The 24462-nt window shown below is 49.0% G+C and overlaps 1 protein-coding gene across 2 annotated transcripts; it reads left to right on the top strand.

Annotated features, from left to right (window-relative positions):
• The first annotated feature begins 1576 nt into the window (after positions 1-1576).
• Positions 1577-24156, top strand: midn (midnolin). Of its 2 annotated transcripts, none has more exons than XM_035523377.1 (8): positions 1577-1703; positions 4944-5172; positions 6451-6538; positions 6636-6698; positions 13241-13612; positions 13723-13843; positions 13966-14310; positions 20982-24156. In XM_035523377.1, exons 2-8 carry the CDS (start codon positions 4952-4954, stop codon positions 21242-21244), a joined length of 1473 nt encoding a protein of 490 aa, XP_035379270.1. In that variant the 5' UTR covers positions 1577-1703; positions 4944-4951; the 3' UTR covers positions 21245-24156. The 2 variants fall into 2 exon arrangements, with proteins under 2 accessions (XP_035379270.1, XP_035379269.1); XM_035523376.1 differs by lacking the exon at positions 1577-1703 and adding an exon at positions 2400-2865.
• The last annotated feature ends 306 nt before the right edge of the window (positions 24157-24462 follow it).

Raw genomic sequence — 24462 nt, forward strand, 5'->3', positions numbered from 1 at the left:
ACCCTCGCGCAGTGTTACCCCACCCTCCTCTTCCCAGAACGGGATCCTACTCTGGCACCTCCTGTGTCATGTATTTGCTGCGCGTCCCCCCTCAAAGCACACAGGCTTAGTTTACAATGAGGAGCCGTGTCAAATGCGGACGCTTAAAGTACCCTTTTCTAAGAATCACTGTTCTTGACAGGATTGTTGTTCATTCCCGTTGATACTGCATGCATTCGGCTTATTAAACCTTATGTAAATATTTTCTGGACGCATGAAGCTGCACCCGAAGCCCTAATACAGAATATGACTCTGAAAGGAGGAAATGAGAGCAGGTTTGCTGGCACACGGGGCGGAGGAGAGTCCCGAGAGGGCGAAGCGGTCTGGACTAAGGGAATAATTGACGCTGTCGTTGGCTGCAGTGAGCTATCTTTAGTATCCGAACGGAAGAGCTTGAGTGAGCGTCCAGAGGTGCAGGCAGAATGAGTCGCCTCGCTGGCCGCGGAGAGGAAGGCACCGTGACTGATAATGGCCTTTTCTGTCAATGATTAGATTACTGCCCCCCGAGACGGGGGCACAGGTGAGACGTCCGCGTGCCTTTCAGACGCCGCGCGGCACCGCTCTCGAGAGTCAGGCGTCTGATTGAATTAGCTGAACGTGGGACGTTGCTGATCCAGGCCAACTCAGGATTAGCGAGAAAGAACTCGGGAGCATGTGGGCAAATGTGTGTGGGTAGGTAAGTGGCTGGTAGATCAGCGTCTCTGGAGAACAAATACTGTAGACCAACCGACATTTGATGCTAAAAAAAGATCGTGTCTTAACGTATTTCCTGCGCTTCTTTTACTCCCAGGGGAATCTTAAAAAGAATTATCATTCAGATAGAGGGTACTGCATCACATTGTCCATTGTTCGCATTTGTCTGTCCAGTAAGGCTGCCGGTAATTTGCAAGTCTCGATTGTCAAGTTTTGTTTTGTTTTTTTCATGACTATCACTTTGTCATGGTTTCACATTAAGTTAATTTGTGAATGACGCTATTTCAGCTATAACACCAAAAACAGCAACATGCAAATGGCTATCCACATTACACCCAAAGATTCAATTTTCACTTCACATTTTGACTTTATTTTGTCATAATTTCACTTTTTTCCCCCACTTTTCTCTCGTTTTATTTACTTAACTCTAAAATATCAGACTGTGCTTATCATTATCTGTTTGTGCACTGTTATGACCTAATATGGTAAATGTTTGAGCCCAGACATAAGTTATGTATGAACATTACATTCCCACAGTATTCACCTGTGCTAGTATATTACCTTTCACCACCAATCCAAACAATTGTGGTGGTTTGACAGATATGTGGGCTGTGAGTATTACTCTGTTAGGCAGGAATGCTGTTCTTCCACATACAAACATACACCCCTATGTGTCCCCACAATTCAAAGACATGCAAGTTCACATATAGGCACTGAGTTCATATATATATATATATATATATATATATATATATATATATATATATATATATATATGTGTGTGTGTGTGTGTGTGTGTGTGTGTGTGTGTGTGTGTGTGTGTGTGTGTGTGTGTGTGTGTGTATGGGTGGGTGTAACTCTGATATGTATGTGTACATTGTCATGCGGGAGAGACTCTGTGGTTAGACTGTAGCCAGTACCAGTGCATCCTGTGTGGTACCCCGGACAACATTTTGCTCGTGCTGAGACAGGTGAGTGCATCCGAATAGAGGAAAACCCTGACATGCTTTGTAAGACTACAAACCTTCAAACACACTTTTTACATTATAGCCTACTTATATAGTGTTTATAAAATGCTTTTGGTCATTGCTCTATGGTAATCTGTAGCAATGCTGGAAGCACAGCATTGGCTTCTACCTGGAAATAGCCTAAATTGTTTGAATAAGCAAAGGTGGTTGTAAGATCCTGTGATAAAATAAATTTTGATTAATATTCTACTTGATTTGTCTTTACAATTTATCTATATCTTTTTTTTTGCAAAGGTTTACATTGCTTTACATATTAATTTCGATTTATGTAACGTTGCGATAAGTTATTGTCGTCATTTCCAATTAAAATTAGGAAATTCGAGCGCAGTCGCAAGATTCGTGACGCCATATTAAAACTTACTTTCGTCATTTCTCGTTTAATTTGTTGCCAGTCTGTATACATTCTACACTGGAATGTCACAGTAACAATCAAACTGTTGTTTATCTCCGTGGTCTCGTGTATCCAGGCAATATGTTTTGCTGGCTTGTTTTATTATATTTTTTTCCCAGATGTGTCGTCATGACTGGTTACTCCTCTTACATCCCATAGGCGTGCTCTTCGCTTACTAAGCGACTTCTTAAGGTGGTTCTGTTTACTGTTTTTCGCTTGGGAATGAAAAACCGTGTATACGCCCGTCTTCCAGTCTGCGGTGATGCTGAATTAGAATTGCAACATCACAGCGAGATCTTGTTTAACTCTAGTTTTATTACGCGTCTTTAAAATGGAAACGAAAGGTTTGTTGACACATCCACTTTAAATCACACGCTGACATCGCAGTAATACTCTCCGCCCACTCTGTGAGGAGCCCTCCACTCCGACTTTATGAGTAGACGTACCTGCATGTTCCAGGGAGCAGAGCAGTCAGGCTGGAACTGACCTGGAATGCCGGTATCTACGAGAAGGAAAGAGATCGCCGCTCTTCACCTGACAGGCACATAAGTGTTGTGAAACTAAACTGTAAAATTAGTCACTTTGTGGAAATAGGGAACTGTCGCGGATCAATTTGAGCTATAACAGATTCCGCTCGATACATGCCAAAACTGGGGAACGCTGAGGATTCGGAAACTTTGTTGCGGAACTTTGATGTTTTCGTCACTTTAATTGGTAAGTTTAATTGTCAGTGTCTCAAATGATTAGACTATGGATCCTCGTGCTACATTTAGTGTTTAAATCGAGACGTTGATGTAAAAGCCAGATATAATACTTGATCGGCTGTACAGGCTGTTATCAAGATATCTGAGCTGAATTTCAGTCGAAAGAAATTCGAATTAAAGAAGTGTTTTCGGACTAGTAGTGTTCACTGACTTTGAGAATCGTGATTATTCGGGCAAGGCTTATCAAAACCGGCGACCATTAACAATAATCGTCTCGGAGTTTTTAAAGGTCCACTGCCATATAATAATCGATCATCGTTGCGTTGTGATAGACGTGTTCATCTAAAATAAGATCTGTTTTACGACTTGTGATAGATTTGATTTACATATGACGAGGGGGAATATACATGTCTGCAGTTTTCTCTTGAACTAGGCATCAAAGATTATTCTTTTAGGCTCCGATCCGAACCGATGGACGCTGTTACATGTAACCATTGACAACCGCATAGAGGAACTATTAATTGTGTCGATTATGGAATTAGAGACATATGCCCTCGTTTACCACTGGTAGGCGATCGAGTTTCCGTTCTGGTTTCAGGAAACTGTTTAGAACAGACCGGCGCGATACTGACTGTGGCGCGCGTTGCGCTGGCGTTGTGTTTTTGTCTTAACAGGACTGCAGAAGGCCAGCGTCACTGCAATATTCAGTTAATGTCATTGCAGTAGGCAATTTGGTTTCTTTTTGTCCTGAATATATAATTATGTATGATTCTTATTGTTTTCTCGATTAGGGGCTTTCTGCTACGACAAATATCTAAAATTAGTCTAGTTCCGTTTCGAGAAGCGATAATAGCCTAAGTTGGTTTTACTCCAGTGTGTCTAGGTCTGAATATCATTGACATTGTTCTATTTCCGGACTAACTATAAATGTTATACGACATTGATCAGTGACGTAAGTGTCCAGTTCTGTAGTCTGCCCAGCCTTGAATAATCTACAGTACAAAGTGTTCTTTGACGACGAATATCTTTTTACTGCCCTGTCTGAATGGCGATAATTATAATCGTAATCTATGTAGCCTAGTTAAACTGGACTCGTCTCGTTGTCTTGTATAATGTCGGAAGAGTGACAGTATAATTCTATGTGTACATTTTATGGTGAAACATGAAGGTCCAACTCTTTAGTAGACCAAATCTAACCTCAATTAATTTGAATAGTATTCTACGTGGGTTTATTCTGGCGCAATGCCAGAAGGTGGCTCTGTCTAAAGGCATATGAATAGTACCGAAACAATCCTTGTTATGCTCGGTTCCCTTTTGTTATTGTGGCAGTTTACATTATGAATGGTTTAGAATTGGTGGAGTGGGCGGGGACACCAGGGTTCCTAAGAAGATTTAGGCCTCGCCTACTCAGATGGGATTCGTCCTCAACGAGGAAAAAGATGTGGGCCAGAGGAAGGGGGCGGAGCCTGTTCTCCACGTGGGTGTTCTTGTCGCCCCGCAATTGGCTTAAATAATGACGTATTCGTTTGCGCTTCGTTTGATAGGGCAGAGCAGCGGCGCACTGTGGGTGTAATCACAGCGCCGTGGCAGCCAGATACATTGTAACGACGCTCGGCGGACGCGTTTCGGCGGACTTCTCTTCGCGAACGGGACGCGAGGCGTCGCAGCGTTAGGCTCTTACTTTGTCTCTAGAATTACCTGTACGGTTTACCGAAACTGACAGCGGTTAAGGACTACAGAGTGCGCGATGCACGTTTTATTTTGTAGAAAGTGCAAGCGGTATTTGAGTTTGTGAGGATCCGTCCGTTGTGCTTGGGCAACCTAAAATCCAATATTTTAAGAACCCTCAACCGCCTTAAAAAAAATTTAAAAATCTGGATAGCCTCCGGTGGACCTCAACATATCTACAAAACAGGAATAACTCTTGTTTCATCCGCATACTTTCTGGGAATATTTTCGCCTTTATCTACTCTGGAGCGGCAAGGAAGCAATAACGGTTTCTTTCGCTGAAACCACCGGGACCAACACAGAGGACTAACCGTGTGTATTTGAACGCCCCACGTCGGCTTGTCTCCGTGCTGTATACAGGCTATCGAATGGACCAACATCCGAGCGCCCGGAGCTGCACCAGCCGCGGAGCACCGTCCTGCGAGGCCGTCCCAAGCGAGCCCCCGATGAATTTGCACATCCATTCCACAACCGGCACTCGTTTCGAGCTCTCCCTTCCCGCGGAGGAGACAGTGGAAGGGTTAAAGAGGAGGATTTCTCAGAGACTTAAGGTGCCCAAAGAAAGACTCGCGTTGCTGCACAAAGAGACGTGAGTATCAGTTCGACAAGTTGGGTGGGCTTAAAAATTGTGCTGTGCATGAGAAAAATGTAAATGGCTCAGTGAGCCTACGCGCAGTGGTGGCGTTTGCCTCATAGGTGCCTCATTCAACTGTAGGTGCATTCGCTTTGATGCATGTAGCTAAATAAATAAATAAATAAGCTTGGAATTTTACACTGGTTGTCCGATTTGAGAGGTTAGGTAGAGCTCTGTGGGTTTGCAGTCTAAGTTTAGTACTGAATGAGAGAGGTCTTGCACCGGAATTCCACTCGCTGGTTTGAAATTGCAGTTATCATCCGCTATCATCTACTTTCATCTATTATACAATACAGCCGAAGCAAACACTGGTCATGCATATCAAAGCTTCACCAGATATAGCTGGATGAATCCCACGATTAGAATGATTTTACACGAACACCCAGTGTGTCCGATGAAGACTCAGTGATGTAGTAGAATATTCCTCCATAACGTTGAAAAGGGAGGCAATGTTCGTTTCAGTGAGCTCTTCAGACTGCCTAACAACAACACAACGGTGGTAGAACTGGGATGAGAAAAAGAAGCTCTCTCCCTCTCTCTCTCACTTACAAATGACCCCTAACAGTTGCATTGTTTTTGCCTTGAGTCAGACCACTTTAACAGCCCCCATGAGTAATCAGCACCAAATTACATCATCCTTTAAAATCAAGGGCCCTGCTAAGCCTCTTCTTCTTGGTTTAGGTGCCTTCAGGCAAAGTACCGGGTCCCTTTGTTCACTAGAAGGTGACATTTAGCTCTAGCACTTGCCGACAGGACTAGATCAGCAGAAGGGGTTTGGCCCGGCGGTATTGTCTTTTCTGACAGGGTATTTAAAGCCTTAGGCTTTGTTACAGAACTATCATCCATTGCTGAATTATAGTTTGCAGATGCTGTATTTTCCAGATTGTTCCATGGTTTAGTTTATACCTTGAATAAAGGTGCAAGTACAGCAAAAATGTGCTCTTGCATTTAAGTTTCTTACCCATAAAGCAAAGCGATGGAAACTATCTGGTAGCAGACGGAATATATTTGCATGAATAAGTTGCTGATAAAACAGCAGTGCTAGTCTGATAGTGGTATCTGTCACCAAGTACAGTGCTTACAGTTCATCATAAACATATGTCATGATAAAATAAACACCCTGTATCCATTTTTAGTTTGACTTAATGCCAGTAAATTGAAGAAAGTCACTTGATTTTTATTTTATAAGACCAGTAAGCTCTGAATGCTCATGAGTTTTAATGTTCCCTGTAGGCGCCTGTGTTCAGGGAAACTTCAGGACTTGGGCATTACAGATGGGAGCAAGTTAACTCTCGTTCCAACAGTTGAAGCAGGGCTAATGGTAAGAATTCTATTCACTCAGTACCATATCTTTTTATCTCTTGCATAATCTGAATGCCCCTCCAGAGAAAATGACTGTTGATTCTCTTTCCTTTAAGTCACAAGCGTCGAGGCCTGAGCAGTCAGTGATGCAGGCCTTGGAGAGTCTGACCGAGACACAGGTGAGAGGTCACGTGTATTCTTCAGATAAGGCGTGTCCCTGCAATGGGCTGCGTCGCTTTAAAATATATGTATATATCTCAACTAAAATTGTGTATAGTGCCCCACACTTGGTATGTATACTTTAAGAACCACCTTCCAGTTTCCTGGCAACATGTCTGAGCTGAGGCAAGCCCAGGCAAACTCCACCTAAGCTCCCACTTCAGTAAGACCCCAAGCCTCTTTGAAAGCAAACCATATGCTTCCAGAGTCAAGTTGCTCTGAAATCATTTCAGTAGATATTCTTGTTTAGCACAGTGACTGCCTCATGGTGTCCTGTAGAGGTTACTGAGGAACTCTCAGTAATGGAGCGCATGGACCTGCAGTGGTTGCAGTGACCCGGGTTCGACTCCTGGCCTGGTTGCTGCCCGTGTGGAATTTGCGCGCTCTACTTGCGTGGGCTTCCTCTTGATACTGTAGCGTCCTTCCACATTCCAAAGGAGTGTAGGCTAGGTCAGCTGTGTCCCTGCATTGGCCTGTTGTGAATGAGCGGGCGTATGGGGAGTGTGTGGCCGTGCATGCGGCCAGGAACCCTGTCCGGGGTTGGTTCCCTTTTTGCTGTCTGCGCTAAGGGCTTATCCTTCCGCCAACCCCCCGGTTTAGAAGATAAGTGCTTTAGAAGATGAATTAAACATTGCTGGTGAAACACAGGCTCTCACTTTCCCCAGTCACTCTCCAGAAGGTATATTTACTCTGGAGGTCCTTGTGGAGAGAGGGAGAGAGAGGGAGAGGGAGGGAGAGAGAGAGAGAGACTCATTATGATAAAAGAGCAGTATGAATGTATGTGTATGAGTGAGAGGAGGGGTTAGGTTGGGGAGTGCACCATTCTTCTAATGCTGCACGCCTTCTCACAGCAGCTGCAGTGTCGGCTGGTTCCTAAAGAAAGGTTCTTCACATGACTCTGGCCCAGGGCCTCCTCTGACAGCCTGCTGGTAGTAAAGAGTTATTGAGCTGCCATAATGATATGTTACTTCTGCTCCTGTATTTTTCTTTTCTTTTGATGAAAGACATTTATCATCTTTTGGCTAAGGGCCTTGTTATATATTTCAGCGGTAAATCTGTTTGTCTGGGAAGGTTTTTGCGGTAGACTGTATCAGTGAAGTTCTGAAAATACAGTGGATGCGAACCTTTATAGTACTGGATGACTATAAATAGGAGGTATGAATATTGTTTGGGGAGGAAAAGATGACTGATCATTTTTGTCAACTTGTTTCAGAGTCTCAAACGGCATTGAGTTTCAAGATACGATTCAGAGCCAGGTCAAACTGCCTAGGGGTGTGTGTGTGTGTGTGTGTGTGTGTGTGTGTGTGTGTGTGTGTGTGTGTGTGTGTGTGTGTGTGTGTGTGTGTGTGTGTGTGTGTGTGTGTGTGTGTGTGTGTGTGTGTGTGTGTGTGTGTGATGTGGGGGGAGCAAGTAGATCAGGTTATGTGCCTGGAAGTGTGCTCATAGAATTACAGCTGATAATACCACCTTCCAGCAGCGTGATTCCACAGGCCTCAGGCACAGAGCCCTCTGCTTCCAGAGAAAAATCTATCTTGGACTTCCATGTAATCAGATGGAGAGCGCTTTATGGAAAAGGAAGACTGGCAATGATTGGAATAGTATTTTTCCCTTGTTACTCCAGCTCTGTAATTTGAGGCTTCTGCGGTTTTTCGTGGCTTGGTGACGTCTCGAGTTTTGTCTTTTTTTTTTCTTTTTTTTTCTTTCTCTTCATCGTCAAACACAAGGAAGGAGAATCCTGACCAGGGCGGGCGGTCCTTCTTTCTAATTTCTCTTTCCCTTCCAGAAGGATGCAAACAGGTACTATTCATTCAATTTAAACAGAGGCATGAAATCAAACACCAAAAGGCTTTAATGTGGTTAACGGCAGGCTCCACTGACTCACCTGCCCAAATAAGGACCCGTGTCATATTCCCCTGAGCGTTCCCTAATTGGAGTTCTGTACGCTGACCTGCAGCTGCTGGCAGGTACCTCGTTCTTTGTGCCCTCTGGGTGTAGCACCGCAGTTTGCCTCTCAAAGCCAGAGCTTCCCTACGGCCATGTCATGGCTTCCTGCTACGTCCCCACCTGCACTACCGACACCCACGGGCCGTCTTCCTCGGAAATGAGCAGCAGCGCTCGTCGTTGTGTCTGAAAACGGCCAGATGCGAATGGTGGGACGAAACAATATAGGGCGAGTCGCCCTCTCCCGTCAAGCTTCTCGTCATACCCCCCCCCCCCCCCCCCCCCCGGCCGAGAGGAGGAGCGGGGGAGGGGTCGCGGCAGACGCGTATTGTCAAAAGTGAAGCGCAGGCTGAGATGTTTCTGCTCTCCCCGCTCAGGTTCTCGTGTGTGTGTGTGTGTGTAAGAGTAGCAGGAGCGGCAGCGGTGACTCAGAAAGCTGTGTATTGGCAGCGTATAAAAATAGAGCGACGGACTCGAAGGGCTCGCGTGACGTGGCTCTGCTGGACAACCATGACGTACGGGAACTCGGATACAACAAATTGAATCAGAAATGTGAACGTTCCTGTTAAGCTTGTAGGATGGCTTGGCTGACAGGAAGAGAAGTTTGCTTGGCAATATTCAATCAGAAATAAGATGAACGTTACACCGGTCAACAATGATTTTGCTTCCTGCACGAAATACATTATGTATGTTTGCGTGCTGGAAATGTGTTTTCAGAATTTCTCCAACACCCATAGTGATTTTGTTTCAGTACATTCCCATTTTGTATAGTATGGAAAATTAGCACCAAGGAACCTCTGTGTTGGCAGACTGCTGCTCAACATTAAAGAAGGAGGTCCCCGACGCCAAACACAGGCAAACATCTTGTGTTGTGCAATTTAGAAGTACATATTTAAGTGCAATAACAGCTTTGTTTATGAATAAGTAATATACACTTTATGTAAATCTTATTTGCCCCATCACTTGATAGAAATATTCTAAAGACAGATTCAAATTCCTCCGTCTGTCTTTTAGTTTGTGGGAGGAAAAAAGTCCAAATTTTGCTGCCCGGTGTGATTTTGAGTGTGTCCAGTGACTTCCCACATGTCCTGCTCCCTCCCAGCCATTATAAGTGAAGGACGTAGCTTTGGGACTAGCCTCATGTTTGGCAAAGCTTAAAGGAGCGACAAAGTATTAGCTGCAAACGATGCCATTGTTTGTGTGCCTGAGGCTTCACCCCACAACAGGCCATTAGGGTTGGAACCGATGGTACGACGTCATGGTGAAGCACACAGAGCCGTGCTGTGGGATACAGCTGCGCCTCACTATTGTGGACATGAGAAACAAAAGTCTCTTATAGCACTGTCTCGCACCCGTCCCAGCCAACTGAGGATGAGTCATGAGCGGAGCAGTCTTCACAGTGCATATTTCTGATCACACAGAAGGCTGCCCACGAGGGAGAGAAGCTCAGCAGGACTTGAGAGCAGTCTAAGTGGATTGCTTCTTTGTAGTCGTTGGTGAAACCCGAGACGATTGATTGTTGGATTCGGGTTGGGTATGGAAAAGACGGACAGGGATGGTGGATTTAGCAGGCTGCGTGTCAGCGGAGCCACCGGTCGTCATTCAGGTGACGGGATCCGGGCCTGCCCAGATCTCTGGCCACGGTCCCCTTCTCTGCCACTTCGGAGCATTGCTGCCTTTTTAGGATTTGGAAAGGGATGCAGTCCACTGATTATTTCGCTAAGGGCTTGTTCCTGCACTCAGATCCACCAAGTCTCTTTGTGGAGACTATTGACGGCACCACCCCACCCCAGAGCGATCAAAACCCACACATCAGTGATGGGGGTTAAGTAGCCAGTTCTGAACCTTCTGCACGTACTTGGCCCTGTGACAGAGCGTCCTGTGCTTCCTCGACTGTACTTTTCCTTGTAAGTGGCTGTTGCCCTTCGCCACTCTGCCGTGGGCGGCAGGTCGCTGGTCTCAGGCCGGACGGCGCCGCTACGCGCTGACTGCTGGGGCCCGATTTGATGCAAATAGCAGCAGTAGTAGCCCTGGACGAGTTGCTTGAACCGCAGAGACCACGATACGCAGTGCTTTGGCTTCTGATCTCACGGTGCGGGGGCTGGGAGGGGACAGAGGCCTACTCTCACTGAATATTTCATCAACATTGAGGTGCATATCCACTCTGTCGTCCCCACAACCCCCCTCGCGTACCCTTCTCCGCATAGCAACCACAGCCCACTGCAGAGCAAAATGCCACGGTAACAAAAAACAAAGCAGTCAGGGCACGAACGGCAGAGAAATGTTAGCTGGGGATCCCGGTACCGCGCTCTGCCGTCGCGATCAGCCTCCTTGTCGGGATATAGCCTCTCACCTCGTGTCTGGTTCCGGGCCTTTCCAACGGCTGGGGCTCTTCTCGAAGGTCGGTCGAGTTCAAAGCCCTTTCAGCCCTCGTCGTTGGAGCGCTGCCCGCCGGCTCTGCCGAAGCCCATGGCCTTTAACACAAAGGGCCATTTGAACTTTGAGCCGCGGTGGAGCTTTCCAGTGCCCGACCCGTTCCAGGTGGCACAGAGATCGGGCCACCAGCCGGGACTCGATATGCCGGCCCGGACGGCCACGACGGCCTTTGTTCCACCCACAAAGTCTGCGCTGCCTTTTCTGACTTAAGCCTCTTGGGTATTTGTAGACACAGGTCACATGTGCTTCCCTCATCTGCTCTTCAGTGAAAGGAAGAATGCTGAGGTCTAGGAGCTGACTGGGACCATTCCTAGACAGCTACTGCATGTTCTCCATAATGGCTTTCTAATATATTTTGGCACCTTTTTCCGTTCCTTGGTGTGTACCCCACATGTGAAAAAGAACTGGGGTTTTTTTTGGCCATAATATCAGGAGAGACGAGAAGACAGTTTGACATTAAACCCATTTCCCCCGTAGTGGTCAGCTGTGTTGTTGTTTTTTTTGTTTTTTTTTTTTTTTATATATACCAGAGCTGTGTGTGGTTGAAGTATTGGCAGACTGGCCGAGCTGTTCTGCCGTGGGGGAATGTCTCACCCTCACTGGGGCCGCGGTTACTCCCTGCTCGGGGTTTGCACACTCTCTCTTATTATGTGGGTAGAGCGACGGAGTCAGCGAGGCTCTTTGACTCAGCCCGAGCACCAAGGCTAGCGTGGGGTCTGGCGTGCCTACTCACCTACTCAGCACTAGAGAACGTAGCGCACCAGTGTGAGCGGCTGCTTCACGCGCTGCTGTCACAGGGGCTCTTGCTCTGCACCTGAACCTGTGGGCTGATGCAAGCCACCATGGCTGTTTGCCTGATAGCTGTCAGTCAGTTCACGGATTCTCTCTGCCCACCTCCTGGGTGACTTATCGCTGACCTTTGCACGGAGTTTCCCGTCAACCTCAGGCTGAGGTTGTTGGTCTCACGTTCAAATGTAGTGATAAAGGCATAAGGAGACACTCTGGTCTGATTGAAATGCAGTGAGGAACCTTCCACTCCCTTACTACACAGGTAAAAGGTCAGTCTGAGATTGTTGAAAACAAGCTCTTCATGCACGGGCATGTCTTCAGATGATACTGAAAATAAGATGGCGGCCGGACCCCAGAGAGGCAAGAGGTTTATGGCAGGCCAGCTGACACAAGGCTGCTAAAAGCCCAACAGATCTGAACCATCTCATGTTCACTTCAGGACTCCTTTGCATAAACCGCATTGCTCTATTGATATGAACATGTCTCAAATATTTTTAAAAACTCTGTGCACGTGAACATGTTGAAGGTACTTCGTTGAGCAGGAATAAGAAAAGCTTTCCAGACTTGGTCCCTGCTCTCAAAAGCCAAGGAACTCAAGTGTCTTATTTAATCTTTTATAAAGCTGCACACTCAGCGTTCTGAAACATCAGCATGAGGTTCGAACCCAGCTAGACGACTCCTAACCTACATCCACGGGGAGACCAAGACGGACGTTAATGAAGGTGTCTGAATCTGAATAATTAGAAAAGGAGGGATTCTTTCAATAAAAAGACTGTTGTTTTAAGGTCTGTGTCCTCCTACCAGACCAGTAAGTGGCAACGGTTACAAAGGAAGCCTGGGGACAAGAGAGAAGTTGTTATGAGTGTGGTGGGCCAGCCAAGTCCATACAAGCCCTGTGTGCTTCTCTTCCTGGTCTGTAGGGGTCCGAGCCCCCAGGCTTGGCTCTGCTCCCCATTCTGGGCACTCCTAAAATGGGCAAGCCTTCCAGATCCGCCCCGACCCCTCGAACAATCCCCTATTATGTTGCTAGGAGGCGAGTGGCTCTGTATCCTGTTTCTGTGGTGGATGTTTCAGGCCCAGGGCCAGACAGAAGTTGGCCCTTTGTGGGTGTGCTGAATGGCAGAGTTCAGGGCCGGGGGAGTGTTTGTGTGTGTCAGTGTGTTTTGTATGCGCGCGCACACGCGCACGCATGCTTTTACATAATCGCACTCGGCCCTAAACCGCCATTCACAATTTTGCATTCATTCGGCCGTTTTGCCAAAGCTCATCCGAGCTACTAGCTGTGCATGGGGAGATTCCTAAATCCTCCTTTCTTCACCCCACTTCCTGCTCATAGGTCAGTGACTTCCTGTCTGGCCGTTCTCCTCTGACCCTGGCCCTGAGAGTGGGCGATCACATGATGTTTGTCCAGCTGCAGCTGGCGGCGCAGCACTCGGGCGGACAGCAGCTGCAGCACCGGCACATCGTCTCGCGCGGCGCCCCGGACGGCCTGGCCCGGGTCTCGCACGGCCCCCATCCGCACCCGCACCTCCCCCCCAGCCCGCTCAGCCCCGCGCCCTTCCCTGCCTCTGCTCCGCCCGCCTACCCCGCCTCGGCCTCCACACACTGCAGCACTCTTGGTCACTCCCCACCCATCCCAGACGGCCTCCTCCGGCACCAGCAGCCCCCATCACCCAGCAGCCCGAGCGCTGCGGGCCCCTGCCCCGAGGTAAGGCTCTGTTGTTGTTGTTGTTGTTGTTGTTGTTGTTGTTGTTGTTGATCATACGATGACATGGGATGAGTGGTACTGGCTTGAGCATCTGCCCTCGTCTTTCGCAGGCGAACTGTACCGCTCGGGCCGCGAGTAGCTGCACCGTTCCCCCGCGCTCTCGCAAACCAGGTGCTATCATCGAGAGCTTCGTCAACCATGCTCCAGGGGTCTTCTCCGGGACATTTTCAGGTATTCGGTACCACCGTTTCAATCGGGACGTTTGTCGTTGGGTGTCCCACAAGCGCAAAGGCCTTGCGAGGACGACTGGCCTCTGACCGTTTGTCTCTGCCTCCTTCTCTCGCTCCGTGCAGGCACTTTGCATCCGAACTGTCAGGACAGTAGCGGTCGGCCACGGCGGGACATAAGCACCATCCTGCAGATCCTGAACGACCTCCTGAGCGCCACGCGCCATTACCAGGGCATGCCGGCGTCGCTGGCGCAGCTCCGCTGCCAGACGCAGTGCGGCGGGGGGGCGGCGTCTCCGGCGCCCTCGCCCCCGCCCTCACCGCCGGCCACACCCCCGGCCATGCCCGAGTTCGCCGCCGGCCTCTCCCCCAAAGCTACCTCCGCTCCGCCAGTGAGCCAGCCCACCCTCCACCCTTCGCTCCACCCGCTCGTCCAGTGCCAGAGCCAGGTCCGGATGTGCAAGCCTCCTGGTGAGTAGCGCGGGATTCGCTTTACGATGACATCTTTTTTTTTTTCTTTTTTTTTTTGGTTTGATTTGGTTTGTGGGGTGGAGCTATTTTTAAAAAATTTAAAGGGTGACTGAAGCTGAGACGCAGCCGAAAACCCAAAACGTGCCTAGCATGAGAACACCCCTGCGTCCCACGTAGTGGATGAGGCTGATGTGAAACAGAGGAGGGCTCGTAAGGAGGGTGCTAGAGCAGCGGTGGTACTATCGTGAGGTTCCAATGTTCTCGTGCAGAAGACTCATCCACTCAGCTCTCAGCAGATCCGGCTTTGTCTGCCCATGCGGACGGTGTCGGGTTTCCTCCGGGAGAGGATGAATAGGGGGGATAGCTTTCAGGGGCGTGTGGTAGATTCCTTGCTGTGTCTCCAAAAGTTGAGGCAACTTACTTCAGCTGTCAAGCAACAAAAAGCTCGGACAAGGGAATAACCCTCATGTCTGCGGTTAGGGCCAGTAACACTACAAATGTGAAAGAGCGCCATTGGTTGCTAGAGGAATCCAGGGATTCTTGACTTGTTTTTCAGTTTTTTGGGGGAGGACTCCATCATTCCTTTGCACACACTGCTTCTGTCATCAGTTTTCCTTTGTTCCACTCCCGCGTTTCCAGTCAATGGGCCATCCTACTCTTTCCACTCGGGCTAGCCAGGACTTGACGCCCCATCTGTAAAAGTCATCCAGGCTCTGTGATCCAGGCCTCCTCAATGACGCCTTGTGTGTGGGTTTTTTTGTTTTGTTTTTGGTCGTTTTTTTTTGTTTTGTTTTGTTTTGTTTTTTCTTTTTCTTCTTTCTGCCTCTAAATAGAGTGATTTATACAAGACGCATGAGCTCACAGAGAATGCTCTTTGTGTTTGGAACTGTACAGGACGGGGGTGTCCCTACCAACAGTCCATTCATAAAAATGGTCGGTTACATCCGGTCACCGACTGCCTACTAAGTAGTTGGTGTTTGTGTCTGTGTTGGGGTGGGGCGGGGCGACGTGAGGGCGGGGCCTGTATGTGGGGGTGAGTGGCGCTGGGGCTTTGGGGGACGCGGGGAGCAGGTGACCAAATGGCAGAGTCACGCTCTGAGGGGTCTTCATCTTTAGCGCCTGGTTACTGGCTCACTTTATGACTGTTCTAGTCATCCCAGAAATCTGCCTGAATTCCCTGCAGGAATATCCTGGGAGGCACAGAGCTCAGTGTGTTCTGGGTAAGATGGGTTCCTGGAAATGTCACATACTTGTGCTGTCTCCACGAGGTCTGCGTTTCTTACCCTGCCGTGTGTGTGTGTGGGGGGGGGGGGGGGGGATGCAACTGATCCCCTACGTTTGACCCTCTTTCACTCGAGGCCCTTGGCCTTGGACGTCTCTGGCCTCTCCAAGGGCTGAGCGGGGCAGTCTAGGGGCGGGATTAGATTGAGTCCCAAGAAAGGGGAGGTCTGCGCATGGGGCTTTGGTTAATGAAAGCTGAAGTCCTGCACACGGTGGGGTCCTGGTGCTCCCAGCCAAGCGCTGGCCTGCCCTCTGCTCTTTGACCAGAGCGGGTAAATGGTCAGTTCTGTTACAGTGCCACGGAAAGCGCGGAGGATGAGCTCTCCTCGCTCTCCTCCCGTCACTGTCTGTCGGGTCGGGTTAGTTTAGTCTGGGCTCAGGTGGAGTTGCATTTCAGACGAGAGGGAGAACGCGGGCGAGCGAGAGGGGGAGCGGGGTGGTGACCGCTCGAATTCCTGGAGAAGTGCCTTTAATCCTCCCGATCGCGAACGCGCCCAGAGCCCAGAGCACTTTCGGCGCACCAAGAAACGTCACAATCCCGTCGCTCTTTAGCCCATTCGACTGTCACAACCCCACCCCACCCCCGTTGCTATAGGGCCCTGGCCTGGCCAACCTAAGCACCGTTGAGTCAATCTTTCCCAGCACAGTCGCGTCACTGGTGGGGGAGGATCCTCCCCCGCGAGCTGCCTGTTCTCAGCCGCATGGCCGTAGCCGAGCTCGGCATCCAGGCCGCCTCTCCGTTCGGCCCTTTAGTGCTCCCTGCATGAAAATAACGGCCATTTGAGGCACGGGGCACCCGTGGTGTCGCTGACGGCGTCATCCGCGAGAGGTGCTCGGGGGCGGAGGGGCCGCGCCGCCCCCCAGGCTACAGGTCCAGATGGTCGAGCACAATGAGTGTCCTGTGCGGCGGGGCTGTGGGTAAGCCCGCTCGCTGGCCTCCAGGGGCGGGGCCGGCTTCCTCCAAGCTCTCTAAGAACACGCAGAAGCTGGATCACGGTAGTGGCCTCTGATTCCAGAGCACAGCTGGGCCGTGCCCTGTACCCGGCACGCCGATACACAGGGGCTGTAGGATTGTTTGATTGGTCTGTAGCAGGAAAGACTGTGGATTCCCATTAGAGTAGTCTCAGTTAGGTTTGTCATGATCAGTCTTGCTCCTTACTAAAGGTATTTTATAATTTGTGTTTGTAAGGTGTCTATATCCTATATTCTACTTGTCTACATTTACAAGAAGACTGCTGATCTGCTGAGCTATACCATATATTTCTCAGAGCAGTTGGTCTTTATGAATAGCTGTAGATGTACGCAAAACATGTTTTCTGAGGCAGAGCACTCCCCACACCCCCTTTATGAGGATGCTTGCATCCAAACTCAAAAAGATCAAAGAACTTTTCTAGGAAAACAAACAATTCAAAGACGGCTCTTAACTAAAGCTGATTTTTAATGGATCAGTAGTGGGAGGAGGTTGAGTTGAGCTGTTCCTCCAGTGTGCTGGGGGTTGAGTGGAGCTGTTCCTTTGGAGCTGTTCCTCTGGTGTGCTGGGGGTTTAGTGGCTGGCCTGAGCTCCCTGCTAACCCTGAGGCTCCTCCAGCTGGTCTGCAGCCGGGTCTGTTCCACTGATTGATTGAAAATCTCTGTCTCTCTCTGTCACATTCTCTCTCTCTCGCTCGCTCGCTCTCTGAATCTCTGTGCATCTCCGGCTCATTCCCTTTCTATCCTTCTCTCCTCTCTCTCTCTTTCTCTCTCTCTCTTCTCTCTGTGTTCTTCTCCTCCGCCCTCCCCCCCTTGCCCTGCGCCTCCCTGTCCGTTTGTACTCCCTCATGTGGCAGTCAGCAGGAGGCTCTTCTCTAAACCCTCCAGCCTCTGCGCTGTGATCGATACATTCTCATGCATCAGCCTCTTCGCCCAGGTGCATGCTGGGAGCCAGAGTCGGCTGCCCCGCCCCCTCTCGAGGCGCCATTCTGCCACTAGTCAGGCCTCGTCATGGCCTTTGTGTGTACGCGCCCTCTGCCCCGACATTCCAGGGGGGTTCGGTGTAATCTTTTCCAGCCCCTTGAGCTTGTTCACATTTTGCCTTCTTTTTTATTTTTTAAATGTCCCTCAGAGGCCCCTGTTGAGGTGCTGCTGTGGAGCGGTGCGTGCGTGTGTGTGTGTGTGTGTGTGTGTGTGTGTGTGTGTGTGTGCGTGTGCCCTTGCGCAGCCGAACAGCTGCACGGCAGGGAGCCTGTGCAGTTCTGCCCTCTGTTCCACTCCACCACCCCCCCCCCCCCAACCCCCGTGCTGGTTTTATTGTCCACTGGGTGCAGTGTGTGCTTTTGAGGACACTGCAGTACCCAGCTCACGTGAGACGATGCAGCGCGGAGGCCGTGGAGGAGGATGGGAAGGTTGCGGAGGGCGGTGGGGGTGGGGCGTGTCCTGTTTTCAGTTGACACCCCCCCCTCCCCCAAGCGGTGACCCTGCTCTGTCTCCGTGTTCATGACCTGCCCTCGTGAGCTCATCCGGGTCCCGAGTCCGAGCAGGCGCTGGGGTTGGGTGCGGGGGGGGAGAGGGGAGTGGGGGGAGCTTTTAAAAGCACGAAAGAGAAGAGCCAGGGAGAGAGAACCGCGAGGAAGGAGAACATATTCACTGCTCGCCTTTGTTCTCCCGTGCTTCTCTATCCAGCCCCCACCCTGCCTGCCCGGCCTTTTCCCCGAGGCTCTCTCTCTCTCTCTCTCTCTCTCTCTCTCTCTCTCTCTCTCTCTCTCTCTCTCTCTCTCTCTCTCTCTCTCTCTCTCTCTCTCTCTCTCTCTCTCTCTCTCTCTCTCTCTCTCTCTCTCTCTCTCTCTCTCTCTCTCTCTCTCTCTCTCTCTCTCAGGCAGTGCTGCAGGAAGCCTGTGTGCTCAGCTAGCCCTGTCGCAATCTAATGATTGCCCCCATGGCCATAATCAGAGAGGGGGGCGTCTCCCGTCAGAGGCAGGGCAGTGCTTCTCGTCCGGGGTGCGTGAGCGAGCGGAGGCGTGGGTTTAACTGCAGCCCCACCCTTTCCCGCTCCACCTTCTCATGTGCTGACGATTACCTCCACGTTCCGGAGGACCAGCCAGGCACCGCCCACCACGTGCGGGAATGGACGCCAGATTCACACAAGCATGTGCTCCAAAAAAAACCAAAAAACCAAAAAAAAACCCAACTAAAAACCCAAAGAAAAGGCCTGCCTTGGTGTGGAAGCGTACATGCTGTTGTGGGCATGGTACAAAGCTCTGCTGTAGCACGCTGTGCTCGGCGTTCCTAATGAGCTTTTCTGGCTGGGGTTTTTTTTTTTTTTCGTTGTTTTTGGATCACCTTGCAGCACATGTGCTTGCATGCAAAGTGTGTGCGAATGTTCGTGCGTGGGGGGTGGGGGGAGTCTTTATTGGCCCCCGCTGTCGTGCCCCATAATCAGCACTGTCAGACAAGCCTGACGGGTCAGGGGCGAGGCAGGGGGTCACCTCTCTGTGCCACACCATGGATAAAATGTTGACTGGGAATTGTGAAGGGGGGAGATTACAGAGCAGACCAGGGTGGAGCAGGGCACCCCGCACCACCCGCCCACCAACCTACTGCGTGGGCAGCAGTGAGCGGATCTGAGTGAGAGGTCACGGTCACTTCTCTCGCCCGAGAGCCCAGCACGGGAGCTCGGGTGTTAGTCACGCAGGCACTAGCAAGTCATTCTGGGTAAGCATTTTTCCACGGCAGAATCGTACCTCCACCCCATGAAATGGAAAACAAAACAAAACAAAACAAAAAAGCTAATTAAGTGCAAAGGGAAATTGAACCCACACAATCTCCTGTTTTCATTCTCATATGGGGAGGGGGAAGGAGATTGTGATTGGGTGCTGCCACACACATCTGACCCCACCCTGCACAGAGCGTGCAGGACGGGTAGGATGCCACAACAAGCGTCTCCCTAGAGGTCATTCCTAACTCCGCTAACTGCGTGCAGGAGGAGGATTTGTGGTCGGGGCTTTTGGGGCTTTGGTGGGGTGTGGGGGGGGGGGGCGTTGGGGAGGTCTCTCTACGTTTGTGTGTGTGTGATTACTCGCTCAGTGCGCTGAGGCCAGGTGGGGGAGGGGCCCTGTTTGGAGCCTGGCTTGCTTCGCTTACAATTTCCATTCGCTTGCATTTTCTATTGAAAGCCAATAGCCATGTCCTCGCCAAGAGATGGATTGCCGCGCTAGAGCTAAGGTTTAATCGATAGGTCTTTTTAATTTGCCATCGATCCATGTTAAAAGCTAGTGTGTGTGTGTGTGTGTGTGTGTGTGTGTGTGTGTGTGTGTGTGTGTGTGTGTGTGTGTTTGGAGAAGTGCAGCCAATGAAAGATGGTCTGTGCTTTGGATTATTGACATTCTAGCCTGTTATTTCATTCTTTAATTCTGGGATAGATCCTAATGGAGCGAGCTAATAGATTGCGGTTGCTTTTCCCTTCCATCCTCCTGAATATATTTATAAATGAAATTAAGGTTGAGCAGAATAGTGTGGTCTGATGCTAAGGGCAGAGAAAACCCTGGAGACTTTTTTTTTTTTTCTTTCAGTAGGCACATCAACAGCTAAAATGCATTTAGTATTGCTGCATTGATGGAAAGTGATAGGCCATAGATATTTACCTGGGAATTCTTTCCAGTTCCGTGTGTGTGTGTGTGTGTGTGTGTGTGTGTGTGTGTGTGTGTGTGTGTGTGTGTGTGTGTGTGTGTGTGTGTGTGTGTGTGTGTGTGTGTGTGTGTGTGTGTGTGTGTGTGTGTGTGTGTGTGTGTGTGTGTGTGTGTGTGTGTGTGTGTGTGTGTGTGTGTGTGCAAGCGCAAGTATATGCCTTGCAGGCACTCCTGATGCACGTACAGGTTTCAGGTCTCTCCTTGAAAAACTCAAGGTCATATCCATCTGCACGTGTTGAACAAACCGTTCTCTGATAAGGTCAACGGAAAGGATGCTCAACTGTACACCGCGATGCTTCTTGTTGATATCAGATACTGCGAGCCGGTGTGTGTGTGGGGGGGGGGGGGAGAGTGTGTGTGCGAGCGCGTGTGTCTGCAGGGAGTGAGTGAGGGCGAGAGAGAGAGACAGAGTTTCTCTCAAATGCATCACAGCTCGTCTTTTTAAAAATGTCAGCATCGCCACTCCAGCCTGAGTGTTTTTCCTCCAGGCCGTGGCCTTGGTTCTTGCTGCACAGCCTCGGAGGAGAAGTGTCTGAACTCCCTTTCTCAAGCACTGAGTCACCATGAGCTCGATCAGACGCGAGATGAATCTCACTCTGTAGCGCCCCCCCCCCCCCTCCCATCCCATCTCCAACAGAGACCGCCAAGTTGTTCGTTAGGAACTGACTCTCTCTCTCTCTCTCTCTCTCTCTCTCTCTCTCTCTCTCTCTCCTCCTCCTCTTCCCGCAGGAGACCGGCTGCGGCAGACGGAGAACCGCGCCACGCGCTGCAAGGTGGAGCGGCTGCAGCTCCTCATGCAGCAGAAGCGTCTGCGGCGGAAGGCGCGGCGGGACTCGCGAGCTCCCTATCCCTGGCTGCCCAATCGCAAGGCAGCCCGCAGCAACAGTAACAGCAGCATGTCGAGCGACGGCTCTCTCGACCTCGACTTCGACGACTCCGTGTGGAAGCCCGACGTCAAGGCCGACATGAAGTCGGAGTTCATTATGGCGTGAAGCAGCAGGGCGGAGTCGTGCCATCATTGAGGGTGGAGAACAGGCCCGGGGAGCCGGGATTCATGTACAGGAAGGGGAACCGTGTGAGACTAGAGTCCGGCATCGACCGAGGGTGGGGGTGGGGTAGGGGGACAATTCAAAGTGTCGTATGCTTCCCTTTGACCACAGACTCGTTTCACAAAGGGAAGTTCAACTGACTTTTACCACGTGTCCCCCCGTCAGCCTGCGATTATGGAAAACGGACTGAACCGCGTTGAGGCACGCCGGATGCAGACGGGACCGATTAACGATTGAGAGCGCAGGTGCTCACTTTTGCAAGAAGTAATCGCAAGAAAGGAACACAGCGAACTTTAACGGTGTCGGGGTTAGTTTCTTTCCCGCCTCTTTTTCCAAGGAGAACACGGGGGTCGGAAAACTACACAGGGCAAAATGCAGCCAGCACAGTGTGACTCACACTCAGGCGCTGGTCTCGCTGCCACCCCTGGGGTTTTGGGGGGGTTTTGGTTGTCTTTTCTTCCCACAGTGGGGCATTCACAGTTAAGAGCCATGAAGCAGATCTCAAATTCTTCATTTATGCTTTTTATTGCTATTAATCAACTTACTATTTTTGAAACAAATATGTAGCATTACCCGCATAGCATTCAGGTTTTTGATCTTATGGACGTGGAGGTTTTATTTGCACGTCTTTTTGATTTTCAGTGGATTGTCAAAACATGACTAAGAAAAAAGATACAATGCCTAATCGGAACCTCGAAACTTCATCACAGCCCAGTGTAGTAATTTAAAAATGTGTTATTCTGAAAATGAAAAAGATTTAATAAAAACCCCACCAAGACAAGACATGGCATGAATTGTATAGTTAGTCAGTTTTCATACATTTAAAAAAAAAATCATCTTTTGTTGTCCTGTTTTTTATTTAAAAAAAAAAAAAAAAAAAAATCAAAACTATTTGCTGAATGGATTGCTTAAAGCCATGAGATCAGTCATTTGACTCATTTGGCTGTGTAAACATACATTCTACACCATTTCTTAATTTTCCCTTGTATCTGTGTAGAATGGGTACACACAGTTTGAATATGTACACTGAGCTCAGTCAGTCTTGCAGCGCGTTAGGTTGCCATTGATTTAGTTCTCCAAGATGATCAGGAAAGCATCCAATTAGAGTTTACATACCTACTCGAAGGTTTCTGACCCCATCCTTTCACGTGCTAAAGATCCTGTCTTGTCTATGTAATGGTAATCTCTTGAGAGAACCTTTTGCAAACTGTTTTTGAGTGATTTGCCCTTATTTAGGCCCCTCAGTCTGTGTTAGATCAAGAAAGACGACTGCACCCAGTCTTCACCTACTCCATAGTGCCTGCGTGGCAGATGGGCAACGCTCCGATCAGACCTTCCAGGCGGGCTGTTACGTGGGACTTCCCTTTGCATGCAAATGTATGAGTTACACTCATCTCTTTTGTAAGGAAAAAAAACTGGTGAGACTGGTGCTTAAAAGAAAAAAAAAATGCATGAAATCAAAGGAAAAAAAATTGCTCTGCTTGGGATTTGATAATTTAGAAACGATGTTACATATCAGTGGCGAATTAGAACCTTGGGCGGGAGTTCCTGCTGCCGTTATGCAGTATTCTCGGATCATTCCCGGACTGTGAAGTGCAGTGGAACGCCAGAGCACCGCCTCGTCCCTGACACCACATCCCAGGATGGAGGAAGGCCAGCATCTGCCCCTACTGTCTGAAAACTAGAGTTGAGAATTCAAAAAGGAGAAAAAAATGAAAAGAAGACCATGATTGCACTCACTGAGTTTGCAATGAGATTACCTGCCTGAGTGGAGCCTTGTCTGTTTTTCTTCTTTTTTTTCAAGTGGCCTTAACTTTCACACTGACACACTCGGGGACTGGGGGCCGGCCGGGGTGCCGTTTTGTTGTTTTTCATCCTTCTTCGTTTTGTCAGAACACAGTTTTCTCTGATTATCTGGGCAACTCTTTGCAGATCTTGAAGGTGGAGGCTCTAATATGTCAAGGCTTCTGTGCCTTAAAAAAAAAAGCCCTTCAGTGAGTGAGGGGGAAAAAATTCCAACCCTTGCAGGCTGGTTAGCATTGATATCATACTGCACTGGTAGAATATTTGATATTCAATTTTTTTTTTATTTGCAAATATATTCAGCACTACCTGGAAGAAAGAGGAATGGCTTCAGGTTTCATTAATGTGTTTTCATACATTTGTAAAATCAAGACCATTAAACCTTAACCAGTCCTACCACCAAGACACTTAAATGCAACATATTTACACAAAAAATGATCAGCAAACCGAATAAAGCAGTAGTGGGGACAATGGCTACAGCGACGAAGTGCCCCAATTTGGACATAAGATGCCCCGAGCCACCCCAACCAACCCCATCCAAAAACAGTTTTTAGTTTCCATATATGTATTAAATATACTCTGTGCGTGCCTCACCTATATGTGAAATGAGGAAGAAAAAAATACGGGGGGAAATGGGCGAGCTGATCTGAGCTTGAACGTGGTAAGCGGGGGGGGGGGGGATACAATACAGTTTGTTGAAGTTCACATCATTTAAGTTGCCTGTTCTTTCTTGTAGCCAACAATTAAAGATAACAAGAGTCAAAAATACAATGTTCTAGCTATAGACCGGTGTAGCACATGTGTGACTGTATTAATTTATAAAACCAAAATGGTAACTGTGAATTATGTATTTCTTTGTGCATTTTTTTTGAAGTGGGAAGAGGCGAAACGGGCATGACCATGCCCCATTTGTTTTGTGGAATATAATGGAAATAATCAAGTAAAAAACAAAAAGAAAATATCTAAATATATTTTTTTCTTAAGCAATACATTTCAGTGTGACTTGTGATAGGACATTTTCTTTTTTAGGTAATAAATTGAAAGAAAACATCTTTATGGTCTGTGTCTGTGTCATTACTAATGAGGATGGTTGCACCTAGAGCCATGCTCTTAAGCCAGGCCCCGTGGGCTAGAGAGGCTCTGCTGTAGATTATATGTCGCACTGAACAGTGCGTGGAATGCGATGCTATTTTGTTATCCTGGGCTAAATATACCCAGCATGCTCAGATCCACCACGTATCCCTGCATTGTCCCCATACCGTGTCCGTCCGTACGTTCGGGACCCGTCCCGTCCGGCCGCACGGCAGCACAGATGGGACGAAAGGATACGGATGCTCGAGGAGGACCGGATCCGAGAC

Source organism: Electrophorus electricus, chromosome 26, assembly GCF_013358815.1.
Source record: "Electrophorus electricus isolate fEleEle1 chromosome 26, fEleEle1.pri, whole genome shotgun sequence".
In the NCBI taxonomy this organism is placed as follows: Eukaryota; Metazoa; Chordata; class Actinopteri; order Gymnotiformes; family Gymnotidae; genus Electrophorus; species Electrophorus electricus.

Bases quoted from the DNA above. Each gene is read 5' to 3' on its own strand.
- midn (XM_035523376.1), top strand. From the start codon at position 2,793: ATGCCAAAACTGGGGAACGCTGAGGATTCGGAAACTTTGTTGCGGAAC. The intron at 5,173-6,450 runs GTGAGTATCAGT...TGTTCCCTGTAG, and splicing joins GCGTTGCTGCACAAAGAGAC to GCGCCTGTGTTCAGGGAAAC. The intron at 6,539-6,635 runs GTAAGAATTCTA...CTTTCCTTTAAG, and splicing joins CAGTTGAAGCAGGGCTAATG to TCACAAGCGTCGAGGCCTGA.